This window comes from Camellia sinensis, chromosome 11 (assembly GCF_055761805.1).
Source record: "Camellia sinensis isolate YWXY chromosome 11, ASM5576180v1, whole genome shotgun sequence".
NCBI lineage: Eukaryota > Viridiplantae > Streptophyta > Magnoliopsida > Ericales > Theaceae > Camellia > Camellia sinensis.
In genome coordinates this window covers 12,517,926-12,540,266 of record NC_138971.1, presented here as the reverse complement: position 1 = coordinate 12,540,266, position 22,341 = coordinate 12,517,926, and the positions used below count along the sequence as shown (strand labels likewise).

The following is a 22,341-nucleotide window of genomic DNA, read 5'->3' as shown; positions in this document are numbered from 1 at the left end:
CGGCCAAGGAACTCCAAAGAAGGCGAGCAAGGTCCGCTCCGCGACTTCCTTCTTGGCAGACAAGAACAGCTCGGCCAAGGAACTCCAAAGAAGGCGAGCAAGGTCCGCTCCGCCACTTCTTTCTTGGCAGACAAGAGCAGCTCGGCCAAGGAACTCCAAAGAAGGCGAGCAACATCCGCTCCGCGACTTCCTTCTTGGCGAGCAACATTAGCTCGGCTGAAACTTCGGAGTTAAACAAATCATCAACTCTTCAACCGGAGTAAGACATCTCGGCTAGAACCTCGCAGTTGAGCAAATCATCAACTCTTCAGCCGGAGTAAAACATCTCGGCTGGAACCTCGCAGTTGAGCAAATCATCAACTCTTCAGCCGGAGTAAAACATCTCGGCTGGAACCTCGCAGTTGAGCAAATCATCAACTCTTCAGTCGGAGTAAAACATCTCGGCTGGAACCTCGCAGTTGAGCAAATCATCAACTCTTCAGCCGGAGTAAGACATCTCGGCTGGAACCTCGCAGTTGAGCAAATCATCAACTCTTCTAACCGGAGTAAAACATCTCGGATGGGAATCCGAAGTTGGACAAAACGCCAACTCTTCCAACCGGAGTAAACCATCTCGGTTGGGAATCCGACGTTGGACAAAACGCCAACTCTTCCAACCGGAGTAAACCATCTCGGTTGGGAATCCGAAGTTGGACAAAACGCCAACTCTTCCAACCGGAGTAAACCATCTCGGTTGGGAATCCGAAGTTGGACAAAACGCCAACTCTTCCAACCGGAGTAAACCATCTCGGTTGGGAATCCGAAGTTGGACAAAACGCCAACTCTTCCAACCGCAGTAAACCATCTCGGTTGGGAATCCGAAGTTGGACAAAACGCCAACTCTTCCAACCGCAGTAAATCATCTCCGTTGGGAATCCGAAGTTGGACAAAACGCCAACTCTTCCAACCGGAGTAAACCATCTCGGTTGGGAATCCGAAGTTGGACAAAACGCCAACTCTTCCAACCGGAGTAAACCATCTCGGTTGGGAATCTGAAGTTGGACAAAACGCCAACTCTTCCAACCGGAGTAAACCATCTCGGTTGGGAATCCGAAGTTGGACAAAACGCCAACTCTTCCAACCGGAGTAAACCATCTCGGTTGGGAATCCGAAGTTGGACAAAACGCCAACTCTTCCAACCGGAGTAAACCATCTCGGTTGGGAATTCGAAGTTGGACAAAACGCCAACTCTTCCAACCGGAGTAAACCATCTCGGTTGGGAATTCGAAGTTGGACAAAACGCCAACTCTTCCAACCGGAGTAAACCATCTCGGTTGGGAATTCGAAGTTGGACAAAACGCCAACTCTTCCAACCGGAGTAAACCATCTCGGTTGGGAATCCGAAGTTGGACAAAACGCCAACTCTTCCAACCGGAGTAAACCATCTCGGTTGGGAATCCGAAGTTGGACAAAACGCCAACTCTTCCAACCGGAGTAAACCATCTCGGTTGGGAATCCGAAGTTGGACAAAACGCCAACTCTTCCAACCGGAGTAAACCATATCGGTTGGGAATCCGAAGTTGGACAAAACGCAAACTCTTCCAACCGGAGTAAACCATCTCGGTTGGGAATCCGAAGTTGGACAAAACGCCAACTCTTCCAACCGGAGTAAACCATCTCGGTTGGGAATCCGAAGTTGGACAAAACGCCAACTCTTCCAACCGGAGTAAACCATCTCGGTTGGGAATCCGAAGTTGGACAAAACGCCAACTCTTCCAACCGGAGTAAACCATCTCGGTTGGGAATCCGAAGTTGGACAAAACGCCAACTCTTCCAACCGGAGTAAACCATCTCGGTTGGGAATCCGAAGTTGGACAAAACGCCAACTCTTCCAACCGGAGTAAACCATCTCGGTTGGGAATCCGAAGTTGGACAAAACGCCAACTCTTCCAACCGGAGTAAACCATCTCGGTTGGGAATCCGAAGTTGGACAAAGCGCCAACTCTTCCAACCGGAGTAAACCATCTCGGTTGGGAATCCGAAGTTGGACAAAACGCCAACTCTTCCAACCGGAGTAAACCATCTCGGTTGGGAATCCGAAGTTGGACAAAACGCCAACTCTTCCAACCGGAGTAAACCATCTCGGTTGGGAATCCGAAGTTGGACAAAACGCCAACTCTTCCAACCGGAGTAAACCATCTCGGTTGGGAATCCGAAGTTGGACAAAACGCCAACTCTTCCAACCGGAGTAAACCATCTCGGTTGGGAATCCGAAGTTGGACAAAACGCCAACTCTTCCAACCGGAGTAAACCATCTCGGTTGGGAATTCGAAGTTGGACAAAACGCCAACTCTTCCAACCGGAGTAAACCATCTCGGTTGGGAATCCGAAGTTGGACAAAACGCCAACTCTTCCAACCGGAGTAAACCATCTCGGTTGGGAATCCGAAGTTGGACAAAACGCCAACTCTTCCAACCGGAGTAAACCATCTCGGTTGGGAATCCGAAGTTGGACAAAACGCCAACTCTTCCAACCGGAGTAAACCATCTCGGTTGGGAATCCGAAGTTGGACAGAACGCCAACTCTTTCAACCGGAGCAAACCATCTCGGCTGGAACAGAAGAGTAGGCCCCTCATCCACTATTATTTCGGACACAACAAAGCTCTTCAGCAAAAGTAATTCACTTCTATTACATTGACAAAAAGAGTATTTGCATTCAGAAGTGTAGGGGAAACAAGTCCCTCAAAAAATTACATAAGGCCGCATTCCATGGCCGGGGTACACCTTTGCCATCCAAATCCTCTAAGTGGTGTGCCCCTTGCCCGGTTATCTTGTAAGGCTCTTCCTAGTTTGCCCCTAGCTTGCCTTCACCCGGCACTAGTGCATTGCCCATGACCTTCCTTAAGACCCAGTCGCCCACTTGCCCGTTGCCATCGAGGTTGTCTCCGCGGTGGACGTCGCTGCATCATCCTCTACTCGAATGTGCTCATTGATGCGCTGCATTAGGTGCCACATGGATGTCTGCTGGCTCATTGTAAGCGAATCCCTCAGCCTATGTCCGAGCGGGAGACCGCGCTTATATTGGGTGATTGCCAGGTTGACTGGGCAATCTAGGATCTCATTGTAGGTATCCCAGTACCTGGAGTTGTACGCCTTGAGAGTGTCGCTCGGTTCCATCCTGACACTGAGAAGGTGGTCAACTTCCTTTGGCGTTTTGGTGTTGGTTTTGAAACGCGTCACAAAGGCTTCGGCCAACTGATTCCACTGTTGTATACTCCCTTCTGGCAACCTCTCGAACCACTTCAAGCCCAGCTCGCCTAAACTCGACGGGAAAATCAGGCACATAAGAGCGTCATTTCGCCTACGTCCGGCCATGACCTGTCGGAAGTGGCTTACATGCATATACGGATCGGTCTTTCCGTCATAAAGCGTGAACTTTGGCTGGTGGAAGCCCGCGGGAAGCGGTGTTGTTTCTATCTCCAGGGAGAAAGGGGTGGCGCTCAGCCTCGTCAAGTTTGTATCTACAAGGAGTGGCTCCGCTAGGCGGGGTGGGGGCATTCCGGCCTCCTCGCTGGCATGAACCCTGTAGGATAGCCGCTGGAACGCCGGCACCCTTTGAGCCTCCCGCCGGCGAGCCTGTTCCTTCAAGACTGCCCGCAAGTCCTCTGAACGAGCGGAATAGGAATATCTCAACGTCGTCACCGGACGTGAGGGCTGGTAAGTGCTATCTTGCGCGCTGGACTTCTCTGAACGGCGGGATGGGATGCACTCTCTGTGGTCTACCACTCCATCTACACCCTTCCCCTTGACATGCCGCTTCAACTCCTCCATCTCCGCTGCCATTCGCCGGATGACAGCTTCTTGGTCCCTCAACTTGTGTTCCAGACGTCGGGCATGTGATTCTCTCCGCCGCCGATGTTCGTCTGGACTTCGTGAATGACCATAACTTCTTCCGCGCTTATCCCGCGCGTCTCCTGACTGTCCTCCAGTGAACGTATCCAAGTTCGCCATTGGAAGGATGACAGGATGTCCTTCTCTCCGTCGGGTGAACTCCGGGGTAGCTCCATCGATGGCGGACAACGGAATTTCATCTTTGTTCACCATGGACGGCGATCAGATGAGCCTGGAAGACAAGGTTTTATCTGTCAAGCTTCCCACAGACGGCGCCAATTGTACGGGGAGCAAATATTCCGGCAAGCCCGTACTCCTTTCTTCGGAGCTCCGTTTATGTCCGATCATCTGCGAGCACAATAGCGATGAGCTACCCGGCGGTGTGTGGCCGGAAAACCCCTCCGATGATCAAGTTAGAACACACACAGGGGATAGATAGAGAGAATGGAGAGTGTTTTGTGTTTAGTGTATGTCTCACCAAATGTTCATCTGTCCGTGTATGGGGGGCGCAGACGTGTTTATATACCTTCTGCGCCCCAAATCTACTCCCAGTGTCCTCTCAACACGTGGCACTGCTATCCCATCTGTCAGCATAAACCTTGCTGAGCACCACCTAACCTAACTGCCTGCCCATTCTCCTAGGAGCTCGGCAGCCGGGCAGTACCATCTCGGCCATCGTCTGCCATGCTGCGCTTCAAGCCCAAGTACTCCAACAGCTAAGCTCAGATGAGGACCGGACTCGGCGGCATCTCGGCAAAGCCGAGCTCGGGACAACTCACGCTTGTCTGCGGTCGACCTTCCTGCCGAGCAAAAAGGTACCTCGGTCCAACCTTGCCTTTCCTAGTGCTGGACCTTTCACCTGACCAGCTTCGTAACCGCGGATCCTTGCAGCTCGGTCAATCCACGCGCTGCCTTAACCGAGCAGCTTCCTTCAAGGCTGGGCCACACAACTTGGCCCAACACCTGTTCGGCCCAAATCTGTCTGGCACAACTCTGTCCGGCCCAAATCTGTCCGGCACAACTCTGTCCGGCCCAAATCTGTCCGGCCCAATTCCACGGCCCAATCCAGATCATAAATCTCCCTCTCAGTCCCTATTCAAAACCAAACTTGGACACAAAATCATAAAAATAAAAGAATAAATTCAAGTAAATACAGACTCAACATATACATGTACATATGAAGTCTTATATGAATTTGAAGTCATATATGCTGATTAAATTTAGGATAAATTACGAATACACTCTTTGAGATTTGATTAAAATATAAATCATTCCTTGTGGCTTTAAAAATTACATTCCACCCTGAAGTTTCTAATGTCATAACAAATTGTACATTTTATTAATAAATCATCAAGTTAATTAACAGTTTTTAATGATCTTAAAAATATATTTCAATTAATAATTTAGGTAATTTTATTATTGTATAGGAGAACAATTATAAATTTCATTTTTTAGTTAATTCTGTTAACTAAAAAATTCTAATAAGGGAGTATTTGTAATTTTTTAAATTACAGGGGATAATCTGTATTTTAAGCAAATCTCTTGAGATGTATTTATAATTTACTTTTAAATATATAATCCAATAGTTACGCCAAACAGATTAACAGTTTCTGATTAAAATCATAATTTATAATTTGTTAAGTTGTAATTTATAATTTATTTTAACAGATACATCAAACAGAATAATGATTTATCAAGAAGAGAATAAAAACGACTAGCCGAGATGGAAGAGGCGTGGGTGTTGGCGTTGGCGGTGGTGTGAGTGTGGCAGAAACGGAGAAAGCAACACTTGTGGGGTGGGTGAACAGGGTAGATAGAGAAGATGGGCAGTAAAGTCTATGATAGTGTTAAGAATGGATGGTGGTGATTTGTTCAATGGTTGATGAATGATTGTGATGATTTGGTGTGTTTATGTTTTATACTACTATTTAGAGAGATTTATTGGAAATTTTTTTTTAAAGTGTTTATATTTTAATTAGTTCATAAGATATTTTTGTATTTTAATAAATCATTTTATTTGAACATTTGATCTACTAATTTTTAATTTTCATAAAATATTTTATAGACATTTCTACTCTTACATATATTTTTTGAACGGTTAGCAATTTGGTGCTGTGAACATTCATATTTTACAATGTGAATATTCACATTGATGTGTAAATGCTCATATTGATATGTTAACATTCACATTGATAGTGTGAACATTCATATTGACGATGTGAACATTTACATTAACGGTTTAAACATTCACCTCACGAAACATTCACATTGTAAATATGAATATTATTAAGAGTATTTTGGTAATTATGTTACTCATAAGACTTATCAAAATATAAGAACATAATGTGGATTAAATGAAACTCAGGCCAAGTTTGACAAGTTAAAAAAAAGTTAAAAAGTTAAAAAGTTGTTAAAAAGTTATCACTATTCACCAAAAGTTAAAAAGTACGGCGACACAACTCTCAATCCTAATTTTTCCCTACACACTAATTTATATAATTTTTTAATACATATTTTTCTATAAAAAGTCAAAAAATTAACCCAAACAACTATATTTTTTTCCTTCACTTTTTAATTTAAAAAGTTAAAAATATATTTATTTAGGATATCCCAAACAACACTTAAATAAATAAAAAGAGATCTATAAAGTAAACCTCTAATATCTATATCAATTTAAAAGAAATAAAAGACTGCCACGTGTTTTTGTAAGAAAACAGTTCTGTTAACTTCGGAATCAAAGTTCGACGAATGATTTATATTGAAATTAATTTTAAAATATAGAATCTAAATGGATAAAATTAAAATTTCTAATTTAACATGCAACTTTGATTTTAAAAAAAATGTTAGAAATTTAGAAGTTTTATCAAAAGTGATAGGATTCACATGTTGTGTCTCTCACACTCATAAAATATTTGATAAATTTTTTTAAAATCTCTAATATTATTTTTTGAGTTTTACACTAAACATGCGTATTAGTTTGTGAACAGCAAGACATGAAGGATAGATTACTATCGCATCACTTGAGTTGGTCATTGGGTATAATGTATGGGGTATGCAATACCACGAGATAACAAGTGTTTCGTTCGTGACAAGTGATATCAGAGTCAACCTAAAAATACTGTGATGGATACAGTACATGGGACTTATGCTAAGCACTTTCATTGTGGGGTCTAGATCAAGAGTGGTGTTCACACAGAACAATTTCTCATGAGTAAGAGAATGGATAAGCATAGAGGTAAGTAAGGTAATGTTTCCTGATGAACAAAAATGCTACAATTCTTAAAAATTCTATCAAAAGTTTTATTAAATGTCTTATATGGGTGTGGGAGCCACATGAGACTTACATTATGTGAGTCTTACCTGAGACATTTAGTAAAATTTTTAATAAAATATTTAAAATTTCTAACATTACTGTTGTGATGAATGCATCAGAATTGATTCAGCATGCATATTTCGTACCAACTCATTAAAGATGTGAGTTTTATATCAAGTACCAACCCGTTAACGATGTGAACTTTACATCAAGTATCTTAAAAGCCCATTAATTTATGAACGTAAGACAAATATCACATTACTGAATTAGTCCTTGAAACCGATTTATGTGCAGGATGACAAGTGCCCTTTTTTTTTTTTTTTTTTAATTTGCCCTAAAATTGTTGAACAGCTATTTGTAATTTGCCAAACCTGGACTCCACCCTCTCCACCTGAGGTGGTGAACTAGAGCCGCCATAGCCACACCTCTCTCCGGCACTCACCAAAGTTGAAAATTTTCAATGTCTTTGTTTCGACTCTCTCGAGCTTCTCTTCGCCTGCGTAGGTTACATCAACCGCTCTCTCTCTCTCACTCCATCTTCCATCCAATCTTCCCTTCTTCCCCTCCCATCTCAACCCCTAACCCTAACCCTAACCATGATGTCTTTGACTCTCCAATCAAACCTCCCTACACTCGCATTTCCAGCTCCGAAATTTTCCGGGAAAGTTTCAAATTCAAGTTCAAGTTCGAATTCATCGACTTGAATTCAAGAAGCATACCAGGTCAGTACGCCTTTATCTCCACATCGTCTGGCGTAGCAGAAAAGAAGGAGGGTCCGAAGGATAATGGTGCCAATGTGGCGTCTTGGATTGATTTGTACCTGCCGGAGCAAGCTCGGCCGTATGCTCGCCTTGCTCGGTTGGATAAGCCAATTGGGACTTGGTTACTTGCTTGGCCTTGCTTCTGGTATGATTTTTGAATTTCACCGGTAGTCCCTATATTTTATTGGGCAAATTTCACCTGTGTTGAGAGTTTTTGTTTATCAATTTTGATCCTTAATTTTACATTTCGTGTCAATTTGTTCCCATTGATAATATCGTTAGCATTTTTAATGGAAAAATTATCACTAAAATGATTAAGGTTAACTCACTAAATTGAGCTAGTTTATAATTTTTATATGCCACATATGTGCTTATTTTCCATTGAAAAATGCTATCAATTGGACTAAATTAAGACAAAGTCATAAATTCAAGGTCAAAATTGAACCAATTGAAATCACAGGTACCAAAATGACAGAAGGACCAAAATGTAGGGACTATCGGCGTAACTTGCCCGATTTTATTTGTATTTTTAGGTAGTTTTTTGCTTAAAATAAGTTTGGGTTCGTTTTTTACTTTAGCATTTTTTTATTGTCTTTTTTACACTCCATTTGGATCATAGGTTGAGCAAAGAAAAAAACATGATTGTGTTTTCTCACTATTATGTTTGGATGAATAATAAGTAAATCTAGGATATGAGATTTTTATTGCGTAAATTACATCAGTCCCTCTAGTTTGAGTAAAATTTCAATGGTTTTAATTTGAATAATTTGATCATTACATTTTCAATTTTGTTGCAATGTGGTCTTTTCGTTATACGTTCTTAACATTTTGAATAGAAAAAAATCACGTGCAAAACTAGATTAGTTTGTTTTGAATTCACTTTAGTTCCTCTAGTTTTACCCATGCTTGTTTTACATTCCAAATTCTAAGAATAAGTGATGGAGGGACCGCATTGCAACAAAATTGAAAGTATAGGGATCAGTTTATTCAAATTGAAATTAAAGGGCCTAAAGTGACACTGCACTTAGACTATAAGGACTAGTGTAATTTACTCATCCTTATTCTTCCTTTGTATTTTAAGGGACAATATTGGTATTATAAATATTTTACAACCAATCAATTTGTTTTTCACCAAGTCTCACCACTTTTGGGGAGAAATGAAATAGGCTTAGTAAGAGAGTTCTCTTTCTCACCATTTGTCACAACTTATAAACCAAACATGAGAAAAGAGATCTGTTTCTCACCATTTTCTCACCAAATCAACCCATCCAAACGGAGATTTTGCTTGGAGAAGAATTTGATGTGGGCTAATTTATATTTGGTCTTTCTCTATTATTAATTAGTTATATCAACAGGTGTTGACAAGGTTAATGATCAATATTATCGAGACTAAATTAACTCAGGAAAATCAGCTTCAATAAGTTCACTATGAAAGCATGAAACTTAACCACTTGATTGCCAATTATTTGGAAAATTTGACTATGTATTTGTTTCTCTCTTTTGATTTTGTTCATAAATTCGGCTCTTTGACCTTTCTATTTAAGTTGACATTTGATATGTGAGAAAGTGCCAACTTGAAATAATTAGAAATAGCTAGTTTAAGAGATACAAAATTGATCAGTTTTCCAGTACGAACTTCAATTTATGAGAACTTTTTTCTATGAGCAGTTTCTTAGTCAATTATGCAGAGACCTTGTGAGCTACCTATCAAATGAGTACCCCTGATTTGATGTCCTTTAGCTACACTAAGAATTTTTCCATAAGGCCTTATACTCGTTTGACTCCTTTACATAGTATCCCTGCTGTTGCGAAGTTTTTTTTTTGTTTTTGTTTTTTTTTTCTTTTCTCCTTTTTGGCATCATCATTTATATCCAATTACAATTGGAAAAAGTTAACGGTTAGCAAAGGTGCTATGTGTCCCAAGTTAGCTTCTGATCCTCACATGAACAGGAACCCATGTGCCTATGGGGAGATAATTTTTGCTGTATTTTCAACCTGATGTAGGCAGAAGGGCTCCCTGTTACTTAAAATCTATTGCAAACTAATAAAACTTAATATAAATTGAACTGATAGGAATTTGTTTGTGGTGCTCATGAATAATGTTCAAGTATACGCTATGTCTAACATATAGAAATTTAGATATTCAGGAATCACAAGAGTCACTTACCATATTGTTGTATTGTGGCTGAGAGTTTTTATTTTTAAACTTTCATGAACTTTTTATCCATGCTTAGTTTTTGAAGAAGTTAATTTCTTTCATGTATAAAATTATTTCCTTATATGATTTTGCGTTTATATACGATGAGTGGTTTTGTAACTTCTGTCAAATCTCTTATTAAACTTTGAGTAGGGCAATGATTGGGATAAGTATAGTAATGAGATTTGTAGGACAATATACTCCCCTTCCACTTTTCTGCAACTCATATTTATTATTGTAGGTCAATTACTTTGGCAGCACCTACTGGGAACCTTCCTGATATTAAAATGTTGGCACTATTTGGTTGTGGGGCTTTGCTTTTAAGAGGTGCTGGATGCACCATTAATGATCTCATTGACCGTGATATTGATACGAAGGTACTTTCTGAGCTTTTTGTTTCCTAAGTAAATAAAATCTAATTTCCTCTGTGCTGTGGGAGTAGATTATCCATTTGTTTATATTTTATGCTTTCCTGAACATTTGCTAAATCATGTTTATAATTTGTAATAAGTCTCAATTTTTTAATGGGTTATACAAAAAGTAGATATGATTTTTGAAAAAAGGTTTGGAACTTTAAATGGTAAATGTAATATGGAAAAACATTTTGTGTTCTTCAGTTAATTTATGTTCTTTTTCTATTTGTAAATGTCATAACCATATCATGCCTATTGTGTAATAATTCCTTTTGTTATTTTTAATGTCATGGCAGAGATGATTTCTCTCTCCACTCCTACATAATCATATCATTACTGTTCTAAATTTCAAGAAATATTATTTATTTATTTATTTTCCTTCGAAAAATGATTTTTCTTCTGTTTGAATGTAATGTTTAGAAACTTACTGTGCAGGTAGAACGTACAAAGTTGAGACCAGTTGCAAGTGGTGTTTTGACACCATTTCAAGGGCTTTGTTTTCTCGGGTTTCAATTGCTCTTGGGACTTGGCATTCTCCTTCAACTTAATAACTATAGGTGTGTTATCTCTCTCTCTCTCTCTCTCTGCGTGTGTGTGTGTGTGTGTGTGTGTGTTTGTGTGTGTGTGTTGTTGTTTGCAAGTACACTCATATTAATCACGCTACTGGAATTTATTAAGATACTTAATCACTCAAATTAGAAGTCTAAGTGTATGTCATAATCAATTAATCATCAAGAAAAACTGATTAACGGGTCCTTTAGTTGAATGTATGCTTGGTCACTTCATCCGTAGAAGAGATAGAATAGAAATGACATTGATGAAATATTTGTGTTAGTTTCCTGGATGAATCAATTGTCACACATGACATGAAGTTCTATTGTGTACGTGTAACTTTTGCTTTCTTTTGCACTTCTATCAGGTAGTTGGATCCTTAGTTCTTTTAATGATAAAAATTTTTATTTGGTCATCAAAGTAATGGGCTACAAAGCACGGACACCTCTCCGGAGGCAACATATGGGTGTCCGACACGTGTTAGACACGGACACACGTCGGACACGCAGTGAACACGTGTTAGACACTCGACCTGGCTTGTCCCCCTTTTTCTTTTTGAATTTCTTCAGCCGGACACGCTTGGGACGCTCTTGGACATGCCACAAGTTGGAGACAAAGAGAGAGAAAACCTAACCCATAGATAGAGAAACAGAGAGACAGAGAGACAGAGAGAAAGAGAAAGGGTGAAGAAGGACTTGTTGAAGCCCTAGATCTGAGGTATGTTCTTCTTTTCTTTATTTCTTCTTCGTTCTTTTCTTCTGCGTTTTTCTTCTTCTTTTGTCGTCGATTCTTTTGTCCGTGTGTGTGTGTGTGTGTATGTCACGCTCCCTCGCTATGGTGTTCAACTCTCTCTTTCACTTTCTCTGTGTTCAACTCACTCTCTCTCTCTCTCTGTGATCGACTCATCTTCTTTGTTCGACTCTCTCTCCGACTTTCTCTGTGTGTTGACTCACCCTCTTATCTCTCTCTCTTCATTTCTTTTTTTTTTTCCCTTTTTTTTCTATTTTGTTTGGATATTAAAAGTGAAAATAATTATTTTTATTGATAAAAAAAAATAAATTTGTGAATGAAATTTGATGTTAAATTAAATAAATAAATAATCAGCTTGTTTGGTTTTGGTTTTGGTTTTGGTTTTGGTTTTGGTTTTGGTTTTGGTTTTGGTTTTCAGAAAACAGTTTTCAGAAAATTCTACTTTTTTATTTTTCGTATTTTAAAGTTTTCAATGAATTTTTTTAATATTTTAAGCAAATTTTTTTTAATTTTTTTTTTTAGACACGCTTAATATAAATACACTTAAAAAGTATAATATTTGTGAAAAAAATCGTTAAAAATACACTAAATACCAAAAAATACAAAAAAAAAAAGAGAAAGAAAATCCAGTACATTTTTCTTATTTTTGTGTATTTATTAATTTTTTAATATATTTTTTCACAGATATTTTACTATTTAGATACATCTAAGTAAGGTGCATCTAAAAAAGTAAAAAAAATTGCTTACAAATTAAAAACTATTCACCAAAAACAAAAAAAAAACACGAAAAACAAAAAATTCAATTTTCAGAAAACTGAATTCAGAAAACTAAAACCAAACACACTGAATATTTTTTTTAGGTGGATAATTTTTTTTTTTAAATATATTTTATTTATAAATAATATATATAATTTTATTTATATAAATAATATTTTTTTAATTTTACATATAATAAATAAATAAAATTATATATATTGAGCGTGTCTCCAGTGTGCCGTGTCCCTTATTTTTTGAAAATTTACGTGTTCATGTGTCCGTGTTGTGTCCCGTGTCTGTGCATCATAGGTAATGGGGAAGTGGAGACTAATTATGATAATGAGACCAATTATCATTCATTGAACTCTCTCTCTATCAAAAGTTAATCAAATATCAAGTAAGCTATATCAAGAAAATATACCTATTGAAAGCTTCCTATCGTGCTTGTTAACTACTAACTTGTCAAAATTCTGTACTTAATGTTCCCTTTGGAGATATCTAGAAGATTGCTCAATGATGTCTCTGATTGTAAGATTCCTCTTTTGCATGCAATTATTGTATAGGCATGTGTGCATGCACACACAAAATGAAAAAATAAAAAATTGCCACATCTAGTTCTTAAGCATGGTTGAATCAACTCAAATTGGGTAATTGTTTGAAAATAATTTGGTGTACTGGTGTACATGCTTTCCAACAGCCGTCTTCTAGGGGCTTCTTCCTTGCTGCTGGTCTTCTCTTATCCACTCATGAAGAGGTTGACATTTTGGGTAATGTGTATAAATATGCGTTAGTTAATGTTCTGTTTTTCTTAATTTTTTATGAAAAAAGTGAAATTTGACTGATATATCTGTCAAATGAAACTTCATTGCCGCAGCCTCAAGCCTTTTTAGGCTTAACCTTCAACTGGGGAGCATTATTAGGATGGTCTGCAATTAAAGGAAGTCTTGATCCTGCTGTTGTCTTCCCACTTTACATTTCTGGGGTGTTTTGGACACTTGTGTATGATACAATATATGCACATCAGGTAAATCATTGCCAGTTGCATACTTGCCTAGTTTTTGGTAACTTCATGTAACCAAATAACCTACCTTACTCCTTTAAAATTTTACTCCATTTAAAATTCCAAGATTTAAACTCTGTTGCCTTTGTTTTTAAGATGGGCTGCTTTTATATATATATATATATATATACTCCCTCCGTCCCGAAATATTGGTCCCTTTTGGGGAATCCAACTTTTTTTGGTAGTACACTTATTGCATTTGAAAAATTTTGGTTTTCCAAAATTACCCTTTTGATAGTACATTTTTTGGGAATATCAATGTCATAATTGTACTTTTTAAATTGTTTATTAATTTAAAAGAAGGGCAAAATAGGAAATTTACATTATTTTTGTACTTGATTTATAAAGAGGGACTAATATTTTGGGACAATGAAAAATGGAATAAAGGACTAATATTTTGGGACGGAGGGAGTATATTTTTACATTTTCTTTTCACCCTTTTCTTTTGTGGGCATGCTTTATTAAATATCTCTCAAATGTTAGAATGTGAACACATACACAGTAGAGAGAGAAAGAGATTTAGATAAGGTTGTGTGCATGTGTACTTGTGCATGTATATATTTGGCTGTTTCATATACTTATGGTATGTGACCTGTGACTGTCTCAGATTTTCACCTATGTTGGGAGTCTCTTCTTGTCATCATAATCTATTGGTCATATTTCCATGTTTGAACTGGTTGTACAGGGTTATCTCAAGTACATTTTTATCTTTGTGTTAATTTTAATGCTCAATATCAATGCATTTGGATTTGTGAATTTCAACTCAATAGATGGCATTAATCATTTAAAGGTTTTTGCATACAATTAAAATATATAACATTAGACTATTGAATAATGATTTGTTACTTATAAAAAAATTCAATAATGTTTTTAAAGCTTCATATGGATGGATTTGAAATCGTTGAGAATATAAATAATTAAATCACCCCTTTATAAAATAGCTTAATCTTTTATATGAGTTTGTGGTCAACAATTTAACATGATAGATGTTTGGATCAAATCTCACCACCTAATTGATAATTATAATACTTCGACATGTTTGACCTGCTTATGGAGGAGAGCCTAACCAAATGTGAGTTGCACATTAAGAATATAATAAATAAATAAATTAATCATCTCTTTGTCAGGTTGATCTTTCAGATGATGTGGCAATCAACAATTTGAATTACCATTCTCTCTAACAACTTGAGTTTTCAGATGAGTTGGTGATCAACAATTTAATAGAAATAGCATTGTGACAATAGTTATTTGAAATCTTATTCTTAAGAAAACCTATCTTCTATACTTACTCAATCCCTATGAAGCACGAACACGTCCCTGAGACTTGCGTATGAGTGTCGAACACGTGTCGGACACGGACACACGTCGGACACGTTGTGGACACGTGTCCGACACTCTCCCCTACATGTCCCCCTTTTTTTCAGAATTTTTCAGAGTCGGACACGAGGTTGGACACGCGGGGACACGATTCAGACACGCAGGTGGATCGAAGAAACTCTAGAACTGTTGGAGAGGAGAAAGAGAGAGAGCCAGAGCCAGAGCTAGAGACAGATCGAGGGGAGAGAGGGAGATAGATCGAGGGAAGAGAGAGACAGATCGAGGACAGAGAGAACAAGCCCTAACCTGTTCTTCTTCTCTCTTCTGCTTCTCTGTTCTTCTGCCTTCGTCTTCGTCTTCGCATCGTCTTCCTCTTCTGTCTTCTATCTTCTATCTTCTATCTTCTTTCGTCTCTCCTTCTATCTCCTTCTCTTTCTTCTCTTCCCTTCATCTGATTTCATTTCTCTCTCCACTCTACCCTTTTCTTTTTATTCTCTTTTTTTTTGTTTTTTCTTTTGTTTTATTATTTATTTTCATGTTTTTATTCAAATTTATAAAATAAATTATTTTTATTAAAAAAATTTAGGTAATATATTTATTAATTTTATTATTATTGTAATTTTATAAGAATTAATATTTTTTTTAATTTTAGATATAAAATAAATAAATAAATAAAACTATATATATTAAACGTGTCCCCAACGTGTCGTGTCCCCTATTTTTTGAAAATTTGCGTATTTACGTGTCCCGTGTCCGTGTCCGTGTCCGTGTCCGTGCGTCATAGCTCAATCCTTTCCCTATTTAAATGCTAGCTAATCCGCTTATGCTTGTGTATGTTGACTCAAACCCCTACATTTCAAATTCATCCATCTAAATGTAACACTAATAGCTTACCCTCTAACGTCAAGATGTTACTGTGTGTGCGTATTTGCTTATTGTTACGGGTGCATGCCCATGTGTCCAATTTGCTTCGATGAAACGCATTAGCAGGTTTATGTACGTCTCACAATTATATGTGTGCGTTTAAGTGTGTGTGTGTGTGTTTGTGTGCATAGGTGTTTGCTTAAGTGTAAATTAGCTATTTTCAAAGCCTGTTGAGGCAGTGAAACTATGGCATATTGGTTCAAGTTATTATGTAGAAATTGCTTCTTGCTATATAAAAGATACTGATGACAATGCATGCAGGATAAAGAAGATGATTTGAAAGTGGGTGTTAAATCTACGGCCCTGAGGTTTGGGGATTCAACTAAGGAGTGGGTTACTGGGTTTGGCATAGCATGCATCAGTAGTCTTGCCTTGAGTGGATTCAACGCTAATATCGGTATTTACTAGGCTTGTTGTTTATTGTTTGCTAGTACGCTACTTGTATAGTCAAATAGAGTTGGCTCATAGTTACACTCTCTCTCTTTCTGTTTGTGGTTTCCTGGGTGGAGCAGGATGGCCATTTTATGCATGTCTGACTGCTGCTTCTGGTCAATTAGCATGGCAGATTTTGACGGTTGATCTGTCATGTCGGGATGCCTGCAATAGGAAGTGGGTATTATCTTGATAAATTTGCAGTCTGTGTTACCTGTGGTAGATGTTGAAATGTTTATTCTGCAGATTATACTTTCAGCTCAACTGATTCCTGTGGACCACTTTTTTGATATGCAAATTGTAAAGTTGAGATATTTACGGATCCTGAATTTTGATTTTCTAATGAACTTCGATGAAAATGAGCTATATTAAGTATTTTCTGAGTAATAATCTAATTCTTTTGGTTTCTCATGTTGAAGCGTCAAAGTGGAATTACTCTGATTTGATGATATATTTTGTAAATTAATTCATTTTGTGAAACTGTCGCCTAAACATTGGTGGATATATGTGTATAAATATTTATACATTTTAATCCATTGGCTGTTCTATTGCTTGAAGATCATAATTTTTAGAATGTTGGACAGAGATTCTCTCTAACCAGTAACTCTATATATCTGATTCTCTAGTGGCTGTTTTTCCTCGTGCTTAGAACTGTAATTGCTCTACTGATTCCAATATGTGTGTTGATATGTATGTATTCATCATAAAATAAATAGGATTCCATATAATGAAAAGGTTATTGATCTGAGTCTTTATGCCTCAATGATGTGGGGGTTTCCCTTTTTTTTTTTCCTCTTTTTTTATTTATTTGTTTATTTTTTCTTGGGAGGGGGAGGGGTTTAAAATATTATCAGTTAAATTTCCTCAATAGAAATATGGATTGTTAGGTTGTCATCATCAGCCCTAGTGGCTCTGCCATGTGCATCACATCAATTTCAAGTTCTAGTTTATCATTTCTTTCTTTTGCCTCCCTCAAGGCTACTTTTCGACATAGATATTGTACTTCATTTACAAGCCAGATTCTAAGGCTGTATTTCAATAACGAATTTGGGGAGGGATTTACTAAGGAAAGGAAAAGAGGGAAGGATAAAAGTGATAAAAATTTAGCTTTGATTTCATTCACATTCCCCTAAGATCCCTCCCCAAATCTAAGATCCAAATACAGCTTAAATGTGATGACGTCATTTCTACTTCAATATGTAGACTTGATGCAAGTAGTTGTCAGGAGAACAAGCCTCCTGTTCTTGTACCCCTCCAATCATCAATAAGCTCTTATTTAAACACCAACTGAACAAGGCTTAAATGTTTTGATTTGACTCTCTAATTTGTTTTTCAAAATGCATGTTTTTATGCGTTGAATGTCAAGTATGTTGTTCTTGATTTAGCCCAGTTTGAGCAAGTATTTGGTTCTTGATTTAGCCCAGTTTGAGCATATGTTACTCTTCTGTGTACTTAAACTTGGAAACTATTGACTTGCCTCTTTCTGTGTTTTGCTAGATTTGTCTCAAATAAATGGTTTGGTGCTATTGTTTTCAGCGGGATCCTATTTGGAAGACTTGCATCATGATGGTATGTTCTTTTGTTTTTTTGGAAATCTCTCTCTCTCTCTCTCTCTCTCTCTCTCTCAAACACATGCAACAGATATACAGTCATATTGAATTGTGCAACTGTTCTATATACTCTTTGGAGAAATTTTCAAATGAAGTTTTGAAACCTGCTAAATAAACTTATCTAGATAATTCATCAGTTGAGAACATGTCGTGTATAGAGATACACTCCGACTGTGGAATGCATAGTGTGATTCAAGATTGGAAATTTTGTGGTTCCTAACTGATGGGAGGCTAGCTGGAAAACCTTGCATTTGTAATTGAAGCCGCCCCCCCCCCCCCCCCCCCCCATAACTTACTTAGGATGATTACAATTTTTTATACTATTATTATGATAAGATTTTTCCATTTCCAATATTTGTTGAAAGGGGGGCAGATTACTTTGATCCAGAGTGTTCTCTCCAGTATTCTGACATACTTTATGTTTGTACATGTGATGCCTATGGGGGTGGTTAAGAGGTTGGAGCGGCTGCAATGGGATTTTTTTTTGGAGTGGGGGTGGGGAAGGATTTTCATTATCATTTGGTGGATTGGGAGAGGGTCTGTACTTTGAAGAAGAGGGGGGGTTTGGGTGTGCGGAAATTGGTGGTGTTTAATTGGGCTTTATTGGGAAAGTGATTGTGGCGTTTTGTGTGGGAACGGGAGCGGCTATGGAGGAGGGTGGTGGTGGCGGCGAAGGCGAAGTACGGGGAAGAGAAGAAGGGGGGGGGGGGGGGGTGCTCGAAGCCGGTGACTTAACCTCATGGTCATGGGTTGTGGAAGGAGATTTGGTCGGGGAGAGAGGTTTTTTGGGAGAGGGTTCAGCTCGATGTGGAGGTAGGCGATCGGGTTCGTTTTTGGCAGGATCGGTGGTGTAGTGGGTTGTCTTTGACAGCTATGTTCCCTTCGATTTATGCTATTGCCACTGATGGGAGGAGTTGGTTGCTTCCGTTAGGGTGGAGCAAGTGCAATTAGCTGCTTGGAATGTTCGTCTTCGGCGTGATATTCAGGATTGGGAGTTAGACCAATTCGTGGATCTTCTGGGCTTTTTGTATGGGTTGCAGAATGGGGGGGATGGGGTGGATTCTTTGGTCTGGGATGTTCGGAGTTCTAAAGGAGTTTTCTCAGGGAGTGCTGGTGGTGTGTTTCTGTGGAAGTGTATTTGTGCGGTGGGATCTCCTTCTAGGGTAGCTTTTTTCGTTTGGACTGTTGCTTTGGGTTGTATTCTTACTATTGATAATTTGATTCAGCGGCGGCATGTGTTGGTCAATTGGTGTTGTTTGTGCTGTGGAGCTGCAGAAACGGTGGATCATTTACTTGTGTAGTGTTTGGTGGCGGCTCGTCTTTGGTGTATGGTTGTTACTCGTTTTGGTTTGGTTTGGTTTGGTTTGTATGCAGCCAAGGTCCGTGTTGGATGTGTTGCTTAGTTGGGGTGGGGCTAAGGTGGGTAAGAGGCAGCGGAAGGCTTGGTTACTTGCTTCCCATTGCTTGATGTGGTTGGTTTGGATGGAGTGCAACCGCCGTGTTTTTCAGAATACGTCTCATTCGTAGCTTTGGTTGGAAAGTCGGCTTCTTTTGGTGTTGCATAGTTGGATGACGGGTTCGGTTGATCCTGATGTGTTGACTTTTGTAAATTTTGTGGAGAATTTATTTAGATAGTGTGTTTGTGGTCATTTTGGGTTGCTTTTTTCCTTGTATTCTTTGCATCGTCTTAGTACTTTTCTAATAAAATTGTTTATTTATAAAAAAAAAAATATTTTTCCATTTTGGTTGACATGAGTTAATTGGACTATACTTTTGTTAAATCAGGTGTCAATGACTTCTAAAACTCAAGGTCCTCTGGAGAAAATTTTCATTTCAAACTGCAGATTGTTGGGCATGACAAGGTAACTTATGCTGAAACTAGAAGGCAAAAAGTCTGTTACTTATTGCTACTTTCAATTAGAATTTGAAAGCTACCCTGTTGTGCCTCGGTTTAGAACCTCAGAAGCTATGTTGTTACCCTGACCGCAAAGATTACTCTCGGCAATTGGTGAATTGTGCACACTTCAGAGACTCAACTGCTCTCGATTATTATACAGAAATTAAACCACAATCTTTTGCAGAAGCTGAAGTTATTTTTCAGAGAATAATTTAATTTGGTTGGCATAGGCGGTGTTATATTGAAGTTGCTGTTGTTGTAAGATCCAATTGTTTTAAGCTTGATACAACTAAAAAAAATCAACTGGTATTTATATCCTAGGAGTTTCATAGTGGTCAATATTTATGTGGGTGTTTAGGAGGTTACTATTTTAGTTTTTGGCTATTTTACGAGGTTAAAATTTTTGTGTTTGGGAAAGATAGTTGGATTTTTTTGTAGTTGGATGTGATATTTGTGAGAGAAAAAGTGAAATGATTATAGATTTGATGTGACATTTTATCTTATTGGTTATTTTAGCTTATTTTGTTTTTCAGTGCTATTTTAGCTAAAAAAGTTAAAAAAAACTTTTTCCCAAACACCCCTTACAAGAGGCTTTTTGTTTTGTAACGAGTATTTTTCCTATTGAGTTAAATTGGGCATGTTTGGATGATAGAAAAGTAGAAGTGGAATGATCTAAAATGATTCCCTTGTTTGGCTCCTTTTTTAAGACATGGAATGTGATTACTTTTGAGATAAAATTAGATTACACACACAAGCCATAAAAATCTCATAATTTTGGAGTGTTCAAGAGTAAAATCTAATTGAGCCTACATTTGTTTTTGTGCTCACAGGGGGTGTTTGGGGCTTTGTTTTGACTAATCACCTGGAAACATGTAGTTTGTTGTATCGGAATATCGTATAATTATTGGGCCAAAGTCTTGGGATTAGCTTCCCTGGAAATTTTCTGTCGGACCAAAGTCTTAGGCTAACCTTTGCCTGCAGGTCGGTTTCAGTCTTATTGCATGCATCCGCCACCTGAGTGAATAGGGTTTGGATTGAGAAGATTTTATCCGCATGTACTATTCATAGTTTCGAAATCGACCGAGCAAGTTAGGCAGATTGGGTTAGCAGATTGAACAAATCTTAATTTTACAAAATCTAAGATTTTTAACTGAACAATGAAATAGAGAGTTTTGTTTTATGAAAAGTAAAAGGCGACCCGATCAAGTTTTACTACTTTATTTTATTCATTAAACAAATAAATAATATTTATTTTATTCATTAAGTAAATAAATAATATAATATGCATTTGCATTTGCATGTATTAATATGGATTTCGTGAGTTGGATTTAGTTTCTCTCCAGTCTAATCAACTAGAGGTTGTTGTTGGGTCTATGGAGACCAATCACAAGTCCCGTTTTGATAATTTAAATTATTTAATGTGTAGAACTCGTTGAGTACTATATTTCTGTAAAAAATCACATTAATCGGATATCGATAGCTACGTGATCAAATCAGTTTTGTATTTAAAAAAAAAAATAAACGGTGAAAAAATAAACAATTGACAGAAATTTGATCCGATGAAATAACTATCGATATCCGATTAACGTAATTTTTTATAAGCATATAGTACTCGACTAGTTCTACATATTGAACGGTTCGGATTATCGAAACGAGACCCATGGTGGGCCCCCACAAGCCCAATAATACCCTCCAGTCCAATTACAAACTGAAGGAAAGCCAATCCCTTTTTATTTCATCATATTTGTCACAAAAAATATACCTTTTAGCTCTATCTAGACTAGGTTGAACTTATATGACTTGTCAATATTAATTGAAAGTGTCAGGCTTGTCTCCAGTCCACTTTGTAGATTGGACGGTACTGTTGGCTTTGTGAGACTCACTATGAGTCTTGTTTCAATAATTCGAACCATTTAATGTATAGAACTTGTCGAGTACTTTATCTCTATAAAAAATCACGTTGATCGGATATAAATAATCACTTGATCGGATTAGATTTTTGTCAATAATTTATTTTGAAAATCATATTTACCGTTGACAGAAATCTGATTCGATTAGGTAGCTATTGATATTCGATCAATGTGATCTTTTAGAGGGATAAAATAATTGACGATGTCTACACATTAAACGGTTTGGATTATCGAAACAGAATCCGTGGTGAGCCCCCACGGATTCAACAACATCCTTTAGTCTGATCTCGAATTGAAGAGAAGTTTGACCCAATTATAAAATAATGTATATTTAATTTTTTATATTGAAATAATAGTATTAATATATATATATATATATATATATTGTGATTTGAAAAGTTTAATTAAAAAGATTCATTAAAAGTGAATGATAGATATAAATAGTTGTGAGTTTTTTTTTTTTATATGTACATATATAAATATTACTTAAAATTTTAAATGTACACTTATCTGTCGATATTCATTTTCTTTCTCTTTGTTTCAAAATTTTTGGAGCACCTCACAGTTTTTGAATCATGC

The 22,341-nt window shown here is 37.7% G+C and overlaps 1 protein-coding gene across 4 annotated transcripts; it reads left to right on the top strand.

Annotated features, from left to right (window-relative positions):
- The first annotated feature begins 7,346 nt into the window (after positions 1-7,346).
- Positions 7,347-20,343, top strand: PPT1 (polyprenyltransferase 1). Of its 4 annotated transcripts, XR_014343570.1 has the most exons (10): positions 7,347-8,089; positions 10,383-10,518; positions 10,990-11,111; positions 13,310-13,379; positions 13,487-13,636; positions 16,175-16,310; positions 16,426-16,522; positions 17,843-17,914; positions 19,741-19,817; positions 19,911-20,343. XR_014343570.1 is itself a non-coding variant. In XM_082893587.1 (9 exons), the coding sequence occupies exons 1-8, from the start codon at positions 7,644-7,646 to the stop codon at positions 17,910-17,912; spliced, it is 1,227 nt and encodes a 408-aa protein (XP_082749713.1). In that variant the 5' UTR covers positions 7,347-7,643; the 3' UTR covers positions 17,913-17,914; positions 19,741-20,343. The 4 variants fall into 4 exon arrangements, 2 of the variants coding, with proteins under 2 accessions (XP_082749713.1, XP_082749714.1); XR_014343571.1 differs by lacking the exon at positions 16,426-16,522; XM_082893587.1 differs by having other exon boundaries at positions 19,741-20,343.
- Positions 20,344-22,341: the final 1,998 nt, after the last annotated feature.

What these genes read in the sequence shown, in the direction of transcription:
- PPT1 (XM_082893587.1), top strand. Translation starts at nt 7,644, where the DNA reads ATGTCTTTGTTTCGACTCTCTCGAGCTTCTCTTCGCCTGCGTAGGTTA. An exon ending in ACCGTGATATTGATACGAAG is followed by an intron (nt 10,519 to 10,989) that starts GTACTTTCTGAG and finishes CTTACTGTGCAG; the next exon opens with GTAGAACGTACAAAGTTGAG. An exon ending in CGGGATGCCTGCAATAGGAA is followed by an intron (nt 16,523 to 17,842) that starts GTGGGTATTATC and finishes GTGTTTTGCTAG; the next exon opens with ATTTGTCTCAAATAAATGGT.